Source organism: Hippoglossus stenolepis, chromosome 3 (genome assembly GCF_022539355.2).
Source record: "Hippoglossus stenolepis isolate QCI-W04-F060 chromosome 3, HSTE1.2, whole genome shotgun sequence".
NCBI lineage: Eukaryota > Metazoa > Chordata > Actinopteri > Pleuronectiformes > Pleuronectidae > Hippoglossus > Hippoglossus stenolepis.
In genome coordinates, this window is record NC_061485.1 from 10,557,812 (window position 1) to 10,572,223 (window position 14,412).

Here is a 14,412-nt window from a genome sequence, read left to right on the forward strand (position 1 = left end):
GGACCCTCTCATGGGTCTCCTGGACGGCAGAGATGACTTGGACAAAGACGACGGGAAACCGGAGCCGGAGGCCGTCTATGAAACTAACTGTCACTGGGAAAGCTGCAGCAAGGAATTTGACACACAAGACCAGCTAGTACATGTAAGAAAGACTGAGCTATAGACCCTGCAGGTTGGGGAAATAACAAAGGGAATAATATAAAAACTTTGAGGTCACGGTTACATGTGCATATTCCACGTTATCTATTTTCTCCTCTGTTATCTACAATATATCGCTATGATTAATAATGTGTCTCCCTGCGTATCTGTTTACTCTGCAGCACATCAACAATGAGCACATTCATGGCGAGAAGAAGGAGTTTGTGTGTCACTGGCAGGAGTGCTCCCGAGAACAGAGGCCGTTCAAAGCCCAGTACATGCTGGTGGTTCACATGCGCAGACACACAGGAGAGAAGCCACACAAGTGCACTGTGAGTCAGTCCCTTAGCTTCCATCGGAATACGCATCGTTATTTGCATGTTCATGATAAAGACGGGATGCAAGAGGGAAAAATAATCATCCTTACATAAAACCCGCAGCCCTATGAGAGTACTTTAGTTAAAACACAATATGGCTGTAGAGTTTTAGGCCTTTTGGTGAAACTGTCATAGTTAGTTTACGGTTTATATTTATATAAGTTACATTATTGTTTTTGTTTTTTTTCTTTATTGCATCTTGTCTTACAAAACCACTTTTTGTCATATTTATGTTTTAGTTTGAAGGCTGTAACAAGGCCTACTCTCGCCTGGAAAATCTGAAGACCCACCTGCGCTCTCACACCGGGGAGAAACCATACGTGTGTGAGCATGAAGGCTGCAACAAGGCCTTTTCCAACGCTTCGGACCGCGCCAAGCACCAGAACCGGACTCACTCCAATGAGGTAAAGTCGTGTACATCACTGAAAAGTAATCTGGAATCTTCATCTGCATAGCTTGAATGCTCATATCCGTATTTGCCTTGGCTAAGAACATATGCGATTCATGCTGCAAACGTATGCACAATGTCAGGTTTAACTAAGCAGCTAAAGAAAGCTATATAGTTTGACATGCCAATACTCTGAAATGCATTTATACAAATTAGAGTTCTGTGTATTGACTGACACTTTGCTGTCTTGCAGAAACCGTACGTATGTAAGATCCCCGGCTGCACTAAGCGGTACACAGATCCGAGCTCTCTACGTAAACACGTGAAGACGGTGCATGGCCCCGAAGCCCACATCACCAAGAAGCATCGGGGAGACACGGGGCCTCGACCCCTTGGCTCAGCTATGACCCCTGGAGGCCAGAACTCGGAACTTCTGCTGGAGAAGGAGGAGACACGCAGGGAGGACTGCAAACTGCTGGCTCCTGAGACTGCTCTGGTGAGTGCAATTTTATATTTATGGCCTGCTGGGTTTTTTCAATATAAGAAATTAAAAAAAAACTCAGATCACATATACTTAATATTTCTGCCATTTTAACAGGATTGTTTATCGTGTAAATTAAATTATCCGTACATTACTTTTTTGAGAAATCCCAGCCAAGTCCTGGAGGTCAGTCATCATGCAGTAGTGAACGTTCTCCACTGGGGAGCGCCAACAACAATGACAGCGGGGTGGAGATGAACCTGAATGCAGCCGGCAGCTTGGAGGATCTCACCGCGCTGGAGGACGGAGTGGCAGGTGGAGGAGGAGGAGGAGGGGAGGCAGGAGGTCTGGGAGGAGCGATGGGAATGTCAGCGCAGGCTTTGAAGAGGCTGGAGAACCTGAAGATTGACAAGTTGAAGCAGATCCGCAGACCCACGCCTCCTAGTCGCTGTGCGAGCAACAAGCTTCCAACACTTCCTGGTCAGTTTTGTAATATTATCATCATGGGCATTGGGGGGTTGTTTTACACTAGAATTGCACTCAGTAGACACATAATTCCTCTAAGGCCCAGCAGTCCCCTGAAATAAAATAAGGCCACGTTACGTCTCTTAGCTACACATCAGTAGTTACAGGTTTCTATCCCTATTTGTTACCCTACAGTATAGTTGAAAACATTCTACAACCGTATTAAACCACATTAAACCACACATTAAACCTCATTGATTGCAACAACCTAAACAACCTATTTTTTTTATAAAGGTTGACATATAATTCTCTGAGAACTCCTCTGATCTGTATTTGCACATTTTATGGATGCATCCCTAACCCACACTGCATCCTTCCACCAAATTTCATGGTAACCGTTCAAGTAATTTTTTGCGTAATCCTGCTAGCAAACAAAAAACAAAAAACAAACAAACAAACAAACAAACGCAGATGAAAACATAACCTCCTTGGTAGAGGTAATAATGGACTGATAAAGAGTTGAGGGATTACTTCAATAGGATCTAATAGTTCTACTAAAGTCAAATTAAATCAAAAAATTGTTTGTATTGATGAACTGTCTCTAAGCTCTTTCCTCTTGGATCTCCATTTTCAGGTCCAGGGGAGAATATAGGAATGTGTGCACCTTCTCCGCTCCTTTCAAATCGACGTGTCATGGAGCTGTCTAACCACGAGTTGGGAGGTGGGACTTCGATCGGCTGCCCCACTAACGACAGGAGAGGAAGCGGCACCAGCAGTCTGAGCTCTGCCTACACTGTCAGCCGTCGCTCCTCCATGGTGTCTCCTTACCTGTCCAGCCGGCGCTCCAGTGAGGTCTCACAGATGGGAGGAACAGGAGGGGGACAGTGTCACCTCTTTGGCCCAGAACAGAGTGGGGGAGATGCCCTGTCCCCTGAGACCAATCGCAGGGGAGCTCCGTGTCCTGGTGGAGGAGGGGGATTGCCCGGTCTTCCGAATTTAACACCCGCTCAGCAATACAGCCTAAAGGCCAAATACGCTGCAGCGACTGGTGGACCTCCCCCCACTCCTTTACCCAACATGGAGCAGCCAGTAACTGCGGGCAGAAGAGGAGGTGTTTGCAGCGAGTACCAGGGTCAGCCTCTGCCCCCGTTCATCCAACAAGCCGGTCCACGTAGGCACAGCGCCAACACAGAGTATGGCACCGGTGTTATCTACCCACACCAGGCTCCAGGAAACAACAACAGACGAGCCAGTGACCCGGTTCGATCAGTAGCGGATCCACAGGCTCTACCAAAACGCTACAATAGCCTTAATAACGTAGCCATGATGAGCAGAAGGAATGCACTGCAACACCGTGGTTCTGACACCAGTCTCTCCCGCCACTTGTACTCCCCTCGGCCGCCAAGCATCACTGAGAATGTAATGATGGAGTCTATGGGTATGGAGCCCCACCTCTCCCCGGTTGATGCCAGAGATCGTTCTCTGATGATGCCCCCTGGAGAAAGAAACTTTATGGGATACCAGCAACAGCATCCAACTCTTGGAGGAGTTGGAGGTGGAGTTGCTCTTTCAAACCAGCTCTCCCCAAGCCATGACTCTCTGGGCTGCCCAGACCAGGCTTTCATGCAGGGGCACTATCCGAATCAGGCAGGGGAAGTCACCTCAAGGGCTGGCGGAAATCCAATGGGCCAAGCAAGGCCGATTCATTCAGAGGGCATGTCCAATGCACTTCTCCAACAGGCTGAGTACAGTATGAGCACTTGCCAGCTCAGTCCCTCGGGTCCTCATTATCCCAGCATCGGCCAGGGTGGTGACGCTGGAGGCCCTTGGAGTGACGCCCACAGCCAAGTCCAAACTTCCAGCCATCCTCTGCAGAACCAGCGAGGAATACAGTATTCAGACCCCACCCTGCAGCCTCAACAGACACAGGCCCACTTCAGTAATCAGACAGGCCTCTATAACAGCCCTGATGGAACCCACAAGCTCACCATCAAGCCCGAGCAGCAGTTCCACCCTGGGATGGGAGGCAGAGATGCGTGTCAAAGTGCGAAGCTCCAACAGCAGCAGATGCTCCTCCAGCAGACTCAGGGTTACCCGCAACAGACAGCCCAGGTTATGATGAGGAACTCTAACAATCCAAGTTGTGACTTTCAAGGCCAGACCCAAAACTCTTACCCCGCTAGAGGGGGCCTGAGTTTGGGTTGCACTGGAACTGCTCTTTCGGAAGGGCAGAGGTCAGAAACCCCCATGATGCAGGTGAAGGAAATGATGGTGAGGAACTATGTACAGTCCCAGCAAGCACTCATGTGGGAGCAGCAGCAAGAGCAGCAACAACAGCAGCAGCAACAGCAGCAGAGTGGAATAAAACCTCCTTCACTGTCCGAAAATATGGATATGAGTGGCCAGGCAGTGATGATGCAGCGCAGCCCACAGCACCAAAACCAGAACCTTTATTCCAACCAGACCTATCCTTCCTACCCCAACCAGAACCTGGTCATGAGTCCTCCAGCCCACAGCCGAGGGCCCAGCTCTGTGACACCTAAAGAACAGCAGCTGACAGGTCTCCCAGGCTCGTGCTATGGCCAGGAGATGGTGGTCCCCAGGCCGCCTCAGGTACGGAAATCCCTCAGCCGCCAGAACAGCGTGCCACAGGTAGGAGTGGGATACCTTGGTAGCCCACCCCAGCTCAGCCCTGTCCACTCCACTCCCAGCCCCAGACGAGGGGTCAGACTTCCTCCAGTCCAGCATCCGCAGCACCCGCAAAACGAAATGTTCTCCCCTTCCAATAACAACAACATTTACTACGCGGGTCAGATCAACATGGATATGGACAAACACATGGACCCCCAGAACGGGCCTTGTATCAACCAGCAGCATAGTATGGCATCGAACCTGGATCCAACAGGTGGCCCTAAGTCTGCTCCCTATACTGAGTCCGGCCCCATCTCCAATGCCTTAGAAAACCTGGACCTGGACAATGCTCGCATAGACTTCACCTCCATCATCGATGATGCTGACTCTTCCTCGTTCAGCCCGATCAACAATCCCCTTCAGGGATCTTCCTCTCAGGCCTCATCGCGCCTCACCACCCCTCAGACTTCTGTCAGCTTAGCCGCAGGCTCTGGATTGTCCAACATGGCCGTTGGTGACATGACATCCATGCTTACCTCGCTGGCTGGGGAGAATAAATACCTGAACACTCTGTCTTAGAAGACAACTCCTTGGCAGCTCAGCATATACTCTGACTAACAATCAAACTGAGGCCTTGGCGAGGTCTTAAAGTAGACAGCCTGGAGTGTCACACTCCGAAGTCCTGTTGCTTATAGTGACTTTCTCTTGTATGTTGCAAGAACGGTCAGTTGGGGTGAGACAGACAAACGTTTGAATGGAACATTTCATGTAATGACTCATTAGTCTGGGCTGTTTTATTCGTCCCCATAAGCCTTCATAAATGAACCCAACACGTTAACCCTTCTCCGAGCCAGGGCCCCGAACTGTCAAGGGGTCTGTTGCTACTGGATACCAATGTAACAGGAATAACAATATGCTGTAATGCATGCTGGTCGCAAGTTGTGACTAAGTTAATAATGTGGTCCCATTACAGGTTTCAACATTTTTAAGAATCCCCACCCTAAACCTTAAAACCAAAGGTGCCTGGTCAATTTCGCTCTTTGCTGTATTCTTCCATCACTGCCTTGGTACTTGGTATTTTTTTTATGCCTGATATGAAACTGATGCTGAACTTTTTCCAAACAGGCATTCCAGTCACATAGGGCTGTGGCGAACAGTGGAGCAGAGAATGATACATGTAAATAGGTTTTATATACATTTATATATGTTGTGTATATGACAATGAGACTTTGGATAAATCCTCCGCTGTCTCCTGATCGACTGCTTGGATTCTGAAGGCCAACGTTCAGACGGGAGTTGTTAAGGTCGCTGTTCGGACGGATGAGAGAGATACGCTTTTTAGTGATTGAGAAATTATTTCTCGGTGCTACTAAATATTAATCCGCATTGCTAGAGATTTCTTCCTCGTCGTGAACGTCACACTCACACGCACCAGGGGCGTATCAGTATTCCCACACGTGCACAAATGCAGACACAGACACACACAGACCCCGTTCAGACCTGGTATTAACATCCATCCTGAGTGATCCCATCACAAGTGGACAGTGCAGGTCCCTGAATGCATCACGAGATACACCTCTTTCAATCACCTCTTTCAATCTCGCTCGCTTAGACACACATAGACACATCTGTAAACTCACACTGGGTAAAAAGTCATAATTTTGTCTTCGTGAGCACAAATAACGTACGTGATTATTTGCGTATAGAGCGGGGAAGTGATCTCAAGTGGTCACAGGAGACACATTCAGGACCAATTTATATACCAGTCGTGAACAGATGAACTGAATGTTGTCCACTTGTGGTAAGAGCTCTCAGGGCGGATGTTAGTACCAGGTCTGAACAGGGCCATCGTATTCCCACACATGCACACATACAGACACACACATATCCTTCACACAGACACTCAGGACTCTGAATCTTTGGTGTTCAGATTGTGTTGTAAATTGCCTTTTCCAGACAGAGAGTTTGCACTCCACATGTTTACTGTATGTGTTCCTAAAGCAGCTGTGTACATTTTTCAGTGGTGTTTATGTGACTGAAAAACAGAGAGTGCCTTTGCTCTTTCTAAGGTGCACACATAGGGGTTACTGAGTCAAGCTCAAATGTTACGTGTGTGCCACAATCCCCTCTGTGTTACGATATGTCTGATATACTCAAACAGAACTGCCTTCGCTCAACATTAACTAAACCTACGACTCGTACACGACTCAGCTGAGGATGACGGCTTTTTTTGGGGGGGAATGAAACCCGAGTCAGCTGGTTTTGTATTTGATAAACAGATCACTAATCGATGCCTGTATTTGGTACATTCGTCGTACAGTGCTGCTGCACCTTGGCTCGAATCCCAAAGAGGAAAAATCAGCGTCGCGAATTCAGGACAGTGGGATCAAGACGGAGGAATTTAATCAGTTGCTACCACTGTAGTGAAACACGTATTTTTCTGGCTACGCTGAGGTACCTTGTGGGACTGTTGAGCTGTATCACATGAAAAAAAGGCTGCAGCTCTTGGCAGGAGGACACATTTGACACTGTGGCTTTGCACTGACTACAGCACTGTGTGGAAAGGTCTCTGTCTCGCATAACTATTCACATGAACCCCATTTTGAGAAGAATAACAAATTTTCAATCGACATCCGAGCACAGCTAGACTCAATAAGGACACGTAAATACTCTCTTAATGCGACTTTATCAGAATGAAACAGTAGCGTCCCTTCAAAGTGTTAATGAGCATTAGCAGGAAGTGAACATATATTCATGTTGGTACAGTGTACATTCTACCAAAGACACCTTAAAATGACTGAGAAAACGATGCACAAATAGTCGATGTTAACACAACACTAACACTAGCAATAAGCAACACTGACTGATAGTGCTGTTCTTTAGAATGTATGAGAAGTTTTGTATAAAATTATCTTTTATATTAATGAACTTTATGGATGTCGTCTTCTATGTGTGTGCGTGTGTGTTTTTTTTGTTTTTATAACTGTCATCCTACACTCTGACTTTTTTGCTGGCAAAAGAAAATATCAACCTTTAGCGACAGAAAGATATAATAGTAGCATTAACTATAATAGACGAAAGCCAAGTGTTATATTTTGTGTACAATTTTCTACATTTTTATACAAATGTGCTATATTTTACCAGTCTATGAATAAACATGTTCAGTTTGGGATGGATGCAGAATGTTTGTCGAGCTTTTTTTTTTTCACAAAGCAAGTTGTTGTTTTTTTGTGTCACTGCAGATACTGCTCGGTCAAGAGCCATATCTGCAAATTGAGAATTTCAAAGTCTCTTTTCAATTCAGGTCAGTTTAGTTTTATTCGTGTAGCGCCAATCACAACACACATTCTCTCAAGGCATTGGCAACTGTGGAGGATAAAAAACTCCCCTTTAACAGAAAAAAACTCTAGAATTAGACTCAGTGTTGGCAGCAATCGGCCTCGACCGGTTGGGGTGAGTTGAAAAAAATGGGGGAGAGATGGGTGTTAAAAAAGAAGAGAGAGAATAGAGAGAGACGAGGAACAGTTAACTGGAACTGCCATATTTAGGCTTATTAATAATAATAACAATAATAATATTAATGATTGAGTATTGTCAGATCTGGATCCTCTAGCTCTCAGTCTCAGATGGTGTTACTGTAATTTCAGGATGATATTTATTTCTAAACAAGTTTCCAGGTGAGTACAAGTGTCTGCCCTTCTCCTCTGTACGTTCTGTAAACATCCAAACAGGAGCTGTCAACCATATGCAAAGTATTATGTCATGTGAGGTTCAATTGTTTTGTTATTGTGCTGTAATTTGTGGCTGTTTCCACATGGACATGACGGGTTTTGTTATGAAAATGCATATGGGTGACATTTGTTTCTGTGCCTGTTGGATTAATGCAGTGACTCCTTCCCTCCAATAGAGAGCAGCACTGCCTGAGAACAAGCACATGTTGCCCACTATTACTGCTTCATTCACTTCAAATGGAGGACCATGGCACAAATGCAGACCTTCCTAGATGTCAACCCCTGTGCAGTGCATTCCAAAATAATTGAAACTATATAACCTAAGAGAGGGTATTAATCCAAAATAATCACCCAATTTCCCACAGACTGATTGGAAACACCCTGGTTATGGGTATGATGTAGACCTGCCTGTCACGCCAGCCTGTTATGAATCTGCTGAGCTGCTGCAGTAAGTGAGTGGACGAGCGTTAAAAATGGCTGCTGATGGTGACGTCAGCGCCTGGATGGGCTCTCTGTGGTCAGCGGGCACTGGCACCCTGGGCTGCCGAATGCTGCAAGAAAGAAAAGAGACAAATCTTGCTTGTAAAATCATATCAACATCACGTGTTCTCTTTTAAAACACAATCGCAGAAGAGGCCGGTGGGAAAACTGGGAGAAGAAACACGAGTGAAAAAAGTTCATACCAATGATTTCTCTTTCATATGATACTTTACACCAGTAGTTCCCAATCGTTTGGGCTTGTGACTCCTTTAAAATGAAGTCATGTCTATTTGTGACTCCACATCAGGACATGGTGGTGTGGAAGCGAGTTATGAGTAATGCAACCGAAGAGTGATTTTCCTTCTGATTGAAGCCGAATAAGAGGAACAGCAGAAGAAACAAACACAAATGGAATTCTGATCCCTGTCAGCATCCCTCAGATTTATCTTTGGATTAACTGATTAGTGGGAATGATTAGTAAACAAAGAGTAATTAGCACGAACAGCGGGAAATATTGGGTTCAAACGTATCCGTCTCTAAACAATATTCAGGTGTCGTTATGAAGATTAAAACATCTTTTCATGCTGTAATATTATCCCTGCGATTAAGACCGGCCGTTAAAAGATTCCAAATGTGGGGGAACAAAATGTTTCCTCCCTCCTTCCGCCATTCAAGTTCAATCAAGTGGGGGATTTTCCAAAGTTAAAGTTATTATTAGGACACATTTATCTGTTTTAGAATGAATTTCGGCCTGTTTGACTGCTCATGTGAGTGAAACCGCACAGTAACTTCATATGAACTTCGGAATACACTTATTACATTAAAAGAGCATTAAGAGGAGGCTTTTTGATTGTCCGTAACAGTCGGAATTGTTGAATCAGGCAAAACTTCAGCTTTCACATGTGTTCTTTTTGTGTAAAGACAGACTTGATCATTGTCAGTGACCACACAGTTCACTTTAAACAGACACAACTAAGTTCAAATCCCTACATGCAAACTTTTTTAAACTTCATGATGATTCGAACACACGATAAGATGCATAACACGACATTCTGAATTCTCCACCTTGTCAATTTCCCCTAATTTTGTAAGTCACCTAACTGTCATTTAACCTGATGTGTTTGGTGAAAGCTGTTTTTTGCAGTAACTTTTGTAACATGGCACGACCACCATTACTTTTTACAGTGTTGGCTCATATTTTGGTTCAGGGGCCCCAGTGTGCTTAGACTATATTGGCATTTTGGTACTGTGGCATGGCACAGTGGACTCACGGCAGCCACTGCGGCCTGGCGCGGGTGTTAAAGGTGACTAATCTGCTCCAAGGCACACAGGGACGTTCTCCTGACGGACTATTGATTTGCAATCTGGTGGATACGGATTTTTGATTTGAAAATAATATTTGAATCTCCATGCGACACGGTCAACGAGAAGAAGGTTTGGAATTTACAGACGTTGCAGCTGATAAAACGAAGATAATCCCCACATGCCGCAAACAAAACTCCAGCAACATTTGTGGTATAAAGATCAACTTTATTATTTTTTCTATATGCTGCAAATGTTTCTGGAGTTTTAACCTCTTTAGATTTATTTTAACTCTTCTCCATGGACCTTGGCAGAAGATAAAGTTGAGCCACAAACCTCGAATGTTGAATACACACATTTAGGGGAATATACGTGCAAGAAACAACAAAAGCTACAGCTACTTAAGATCCACACACTAAAGATGCACCAACTTGTTACACAAAGTATAAACACACGTTGTTGTTTCAAACCTGTAGAAATGTCACCTTTGCAATGAGGTGCACAAACTAGAAGAAATCAGAGGTAGGACACTTTGTAGAAGAATTGATTGTTGAATATAATTGAAGCTCACTGTGCTTGACTCTGACTTATTTGACACAATGATATAAATCTCAGAGTAAAAGCACAGTAACCTTCACTGATTGTTTTCCTCAAAACCCTTTTGGAAACATTGTCTTCTTCTCTCCTGCCTCAGGCCAAACGTGATTGTGATGCAAGGTGACCGTGGCTTCTTTTCACACAGAGAGCGAGTGTGTATTTTCTAAACTACGTTCTTGAACGGGTTCAAAGTGAAAAAGTTACACAGTACCGACGCGATGATAGTGCTGTCGACGCTCCACAATGTGATCCCCGCTCCTCTGCAGAGTTACAAATGGAAATGCCAAAATAAGAGCGGAGTTTTTCAAATGCAAAGAAGTGGGCAGCATAATGACTTTTCTCTTTTCTTGTCTTGCCATTCAGAGGGAGGCTTTTCTTTTTCCTTTGTCACTAAGGTTGGCATATAATTAACTCCTGCTTAATATGCCGTTTAAGGGCTCTCCTCCCCATGCAAGAAGCTTTGAACCCATAGACCACAGACAGGGACAAAACCCCAGTGGGACTGCTTCCTCTGCGCTCCTCCGTGTGTGTGTGTGTGTGTGTGTGTGTGTGTGTGTGTGTGTGTGTGTGTGTGTGTGTGTGTGTGTGTGTGTGTGTGTGTGTGTGTGTGTGTGTGTGTGTGTGTGTGTCTAGGTGTTATTGTGAGAAAGAGACAGAATGAGTTGTTATTTCAACAGGACAGTAGAAAACAATCTACAAAGATGCAGCATTGCTGTGTCCTTGATTCTCTGCACAACGTTTTGACCAAAACAAGTATCTTCATGAACATTCAGTGTATTGGTCTTTAAATGAAGTGCATCATATGTTGATGAAAGGAATAGACTGGGAATCGTTGGTTTATTTTATCAGCGTCAGCCCATTAACAAAATCCAATATGACGCTTAAAAGACAACAAAAGCTACAGGTCTAAACTTCATGTGCAAACGAGCTACAATTTAACCATAAAAAAATCTGTCCTCAGTCATAAATGAACAATTTGATTGAAATCAATTAAAAAGAATGAAAACATCTGCTTCATCCTCTGAAATGCTGACATCTTACAGTGGCCTAAATACCAACATGACTTTTTCTTTAAAAAACCCCGCTCCCAGGACCTTTGCCGAACCCCTGCACCCATGTGACCCTCATCCGCTGCAAACTTTTATTGCACCCCCCTCATCCTCACCCAACTCCTCTCCTCCCTCTCTCTTTCTCTCCTCCCTCCTCCATCCATCCCACCACAAAGGGCCGTGATGACCCTTCTGTCCCTCTGCTCCCTCCCCACCTTCAGGATGCTTTCTCTTCCACAATCCAATAAAGAGACAAAATACCCCTCCCCCCCCCAACCACCTAGCAGTCAGGATGGGTTAAGAAATGAATGGGGCGGGGGTGTTGTGTTTATCACCACAAGCTGTTAATGTAGGGAAAATGTATCTTAGGCTATATGACATGTAAAGTTATGAAAGTGGAATAAGGGGGAGGTGGATGGGGTTGAAAAGGAGATCATAATAAGAGAATGAAAATTATGAAATATTATAATTTCTTATATTATCTTATGTGACAAGTCTTATGTCTGTAGCATGTATGTACAGGGACTATGCAATAGTGACTATAGTGACACTGTTATAGGCCTTTATATCTGTGTTAATGTTGCATGATACTTGTAATTTACTGTTTTTTAATTATCTAATCTTCTCCCCTGTGTCAGATCCCTGCTTGTTTGTCAGTTTGCAGGACACGTGATTATCTCACACAGTTGCTAAAGAGGTGTGGAGTGGGGTGGGGGTTAACACTGTAGAGCCAAGGTGGGGGTCCTGAACGCTGCGTTAGAGGTCTATTTCGGATGTTTTTTTCAGTTGCAAAACAGATTAAGGTCCAGGTTGCAACACAAAGGGAGGCTGCCAATGCACCACTTCCTACAGCCATCCAGCGGTGAATGGCGCGCAGGACGGGGTCTCTCCACGGGGGCGCCCGAGCGCAGGTGCGACGCGCATAAAACAGTCGCAGGCCATAAAACACACAGGAGGTGGAGGAGGAGGAGGAGGGGGTGCGCGAATACCTGCTACCATTAATTAACCTGCAGTTGGTACAATGATCCTCCTCATTTGCACCGATAGTTTACAAGTTTAGACGCTGCGCCTCCTGCAAGCTGCGTCAGTGTGAGGAGCTCTGCGGCTGCAGCGTGGACCCGATCCAGGGACGTTAGAATAGACAGTGTCTGACTTGATAGCATCACAATTACACAAGTGATGAAGAAAAGAGTAAACTAATCACCATGCATCCAAAAAGTCCTCGTCCTTTATAAGATTCAAGAGTAAACTAATGATAGAGGCTCAAGTTTTGACGCTTCAGATGCAGAGAAGTTGGACAAAGAGACTTTTCTGGTTAGTTATTGCCTCTAATTACACAAATAATAAAAGGGGATTCAAACACGACAAGACACCAGATGTTGACACATTTTTTTATGAATAAGATTCAAGAGTAAATTTAGAGAGTCAACTCTAGCTGGTGTCAGTGTGAAGAGTGACAGAGATGCAGAGATGTTGGAAATGCAAGTTTCTTATCTGATTGTATAAAAACGACACAAATAATAAGGGGAAGTAAAGACAGGGCATGACTCCACCGTGGACGAACCACTAAGCATCAAAAAGAAGTTTGAAGAGTCAACTAATGACTCAGGAGCTCCTGGTTTTCATGCATTTCATCACTCGACAAAAGGAGAAAAGTCAAAGGAGCGATTCCCCACATTCAGAAGTCCAACAAGAACATGCAGATTCCTCCTCAGTCCTGAGAAGAGGAGGCGCAGTGCAGCGAACAATAATAAGTGTGTGTGTGTGTAACATGTCAAGGCTGTGCGTGCGTGCGTGCGTTTGTGTGTGAGCGCGCGCAGGTCTCACCAGCACTTCTCAGCAGTAAATGAGGAAGGTGCGGGTCTGCGATGCCAAGGCTGACCTCAGGGCCAACCTCTGCTGCTGACATCACTCCTCCTCGGCGCGGCTCGTCGCCTCTCGCATCGGAGGAGTCCCATCAAGGTCTGACTTGAGTCTCTCCCGCTGCGAGCGACGGCGATGCCTCCTCGACACCATTCATTCTCCAGGCAGGCGCGCAGGACGAACGCACAGCCACGCACCGCCGCCCCGGACAACTCCCCGCAGCCGAGCCGAGCCTGACGATGACGGAGGAAAGCCGAGGCAAGCGGAGGAAACAGGCAAACCCCAGGAGAAACCGAGGTGAGAGAACCGAGAAGCTGTGGAGAGAGGGGGTGGGGGAAGAGAAAAGTTTGAACAAGTCGGGGGACTCCACGGTGCAGCAGATGTTGCGCGCAGGAGCTCATCACTGGGGGACATTTCCTCGGGAGCTTTCTGGAAACAAATGAAACGTGTTTTCATTGTGCAACTTTACAGTCGTGTTTTTTTTTTGCATTCGTGACCCTGCAGTATTAATAACTGAGGATGAGGAGGCAGGGTGGCAGCTGGGATTGTTACAGCCGGAGTAAAGACGTGCGTTAAGAGGTGAAGCGAATGCGCAGAAAACATCCCCTCAACCCCCTGCACGCGTTCAGTGAAACCTCGCGACCCTTGTTTGTTTTATTATCTTTATCCCGAAAAACAAATTTTCCCAAACTTTTTTGGAAAGTTTGGAAGATCCACATTGTTTAAAACGTCCGGACGCAGAGCATGGCGTGTTTCTATTTTGATTTGATATCCAAGAGGTGATTTTTGTCAAATTAAAACGTTTCTTGAGAAAAACGTTTCTTTAAAAGTTTCTTTAAAAAAAACTTTTCTTTCTCTCTCATGTCGGCCTGAGTTTAAAAAAAAGGTTTAACCTGTTCATGAGGTTTCT

General features: G+C 45.3%; 2 protein-coding genes and 1 long non-coding RNA gene across 3 annotated transcripts in view; 2 read left to right on the plus strand and 1 right to left on the minus strand.

Annotated features, from left to right (window-relative positions):
* Window positions 1-7,656, plus strand: part of gli1 (GLI family zinc finger 1) — a 51,700-nt gene extending 44,044 nt beyond the window's left edge. The window contains exons 8-13 of the mRNA XM_035152528.2: window positions 2-142; window positions 321-470; window positions 755-919; window positions 1,157-1,399; window positions 1,549-1,864; window positions 2,484-7,656. Of these exons, the coding sequence (XP_035008419.1) occupies window positions 2-142; window positions 321-470; window positions 755-919; window positions 1,157-1,399; window positions 1,549-1,864; window positions 2,484-5,059 (3,591 nt within the window). The 3' untranslated portion in view covers window positions 5,060-7,656. The remainder of the gene's footprint in view (window position 1; window positions 143-320; window positions 471-754; window positions 920-1,156; window positions 1,400-1,548; window positions 1,865-2,483) is intronic.
* A 123-nt stretch (window positions 7,657-7,779) lies between these two features.
* On the minus strand, window positions 7,780-13,581 carry LOC118105110. The gene is made up of 2 exons (XR_004695092.2): window positions 13,467-13,581; window positions 7,780-8,762 (listed from the first exon to the last, which is right to left on the minus strand). It is a non-coding gene; the product is annotated as an uncharacterized LOC118105110 (long non-coding RNA).
* A 5-nt stretch (window positions 13,582-13,586) lies between these two features.
* Window positions 13,587-14,412, plus strand: part of LOC118105109 (zinc finger E-box-binding homeobox 2) — a 28,140-nt gene continuing 27,314 nt past the window's right edge. The window contains exon 1 of the mRNA XM_035152529.2: window positions 13,587-13,799. Coding sequence (XP_035008420.1) covers window positions 13,742-13,799 — 58 coding nt within the window. The 5' untranslated portion in view covers window positions 13,587-13,741. The remainder of the gene's footprint in view (window positions 13,800-14,412) is intronic.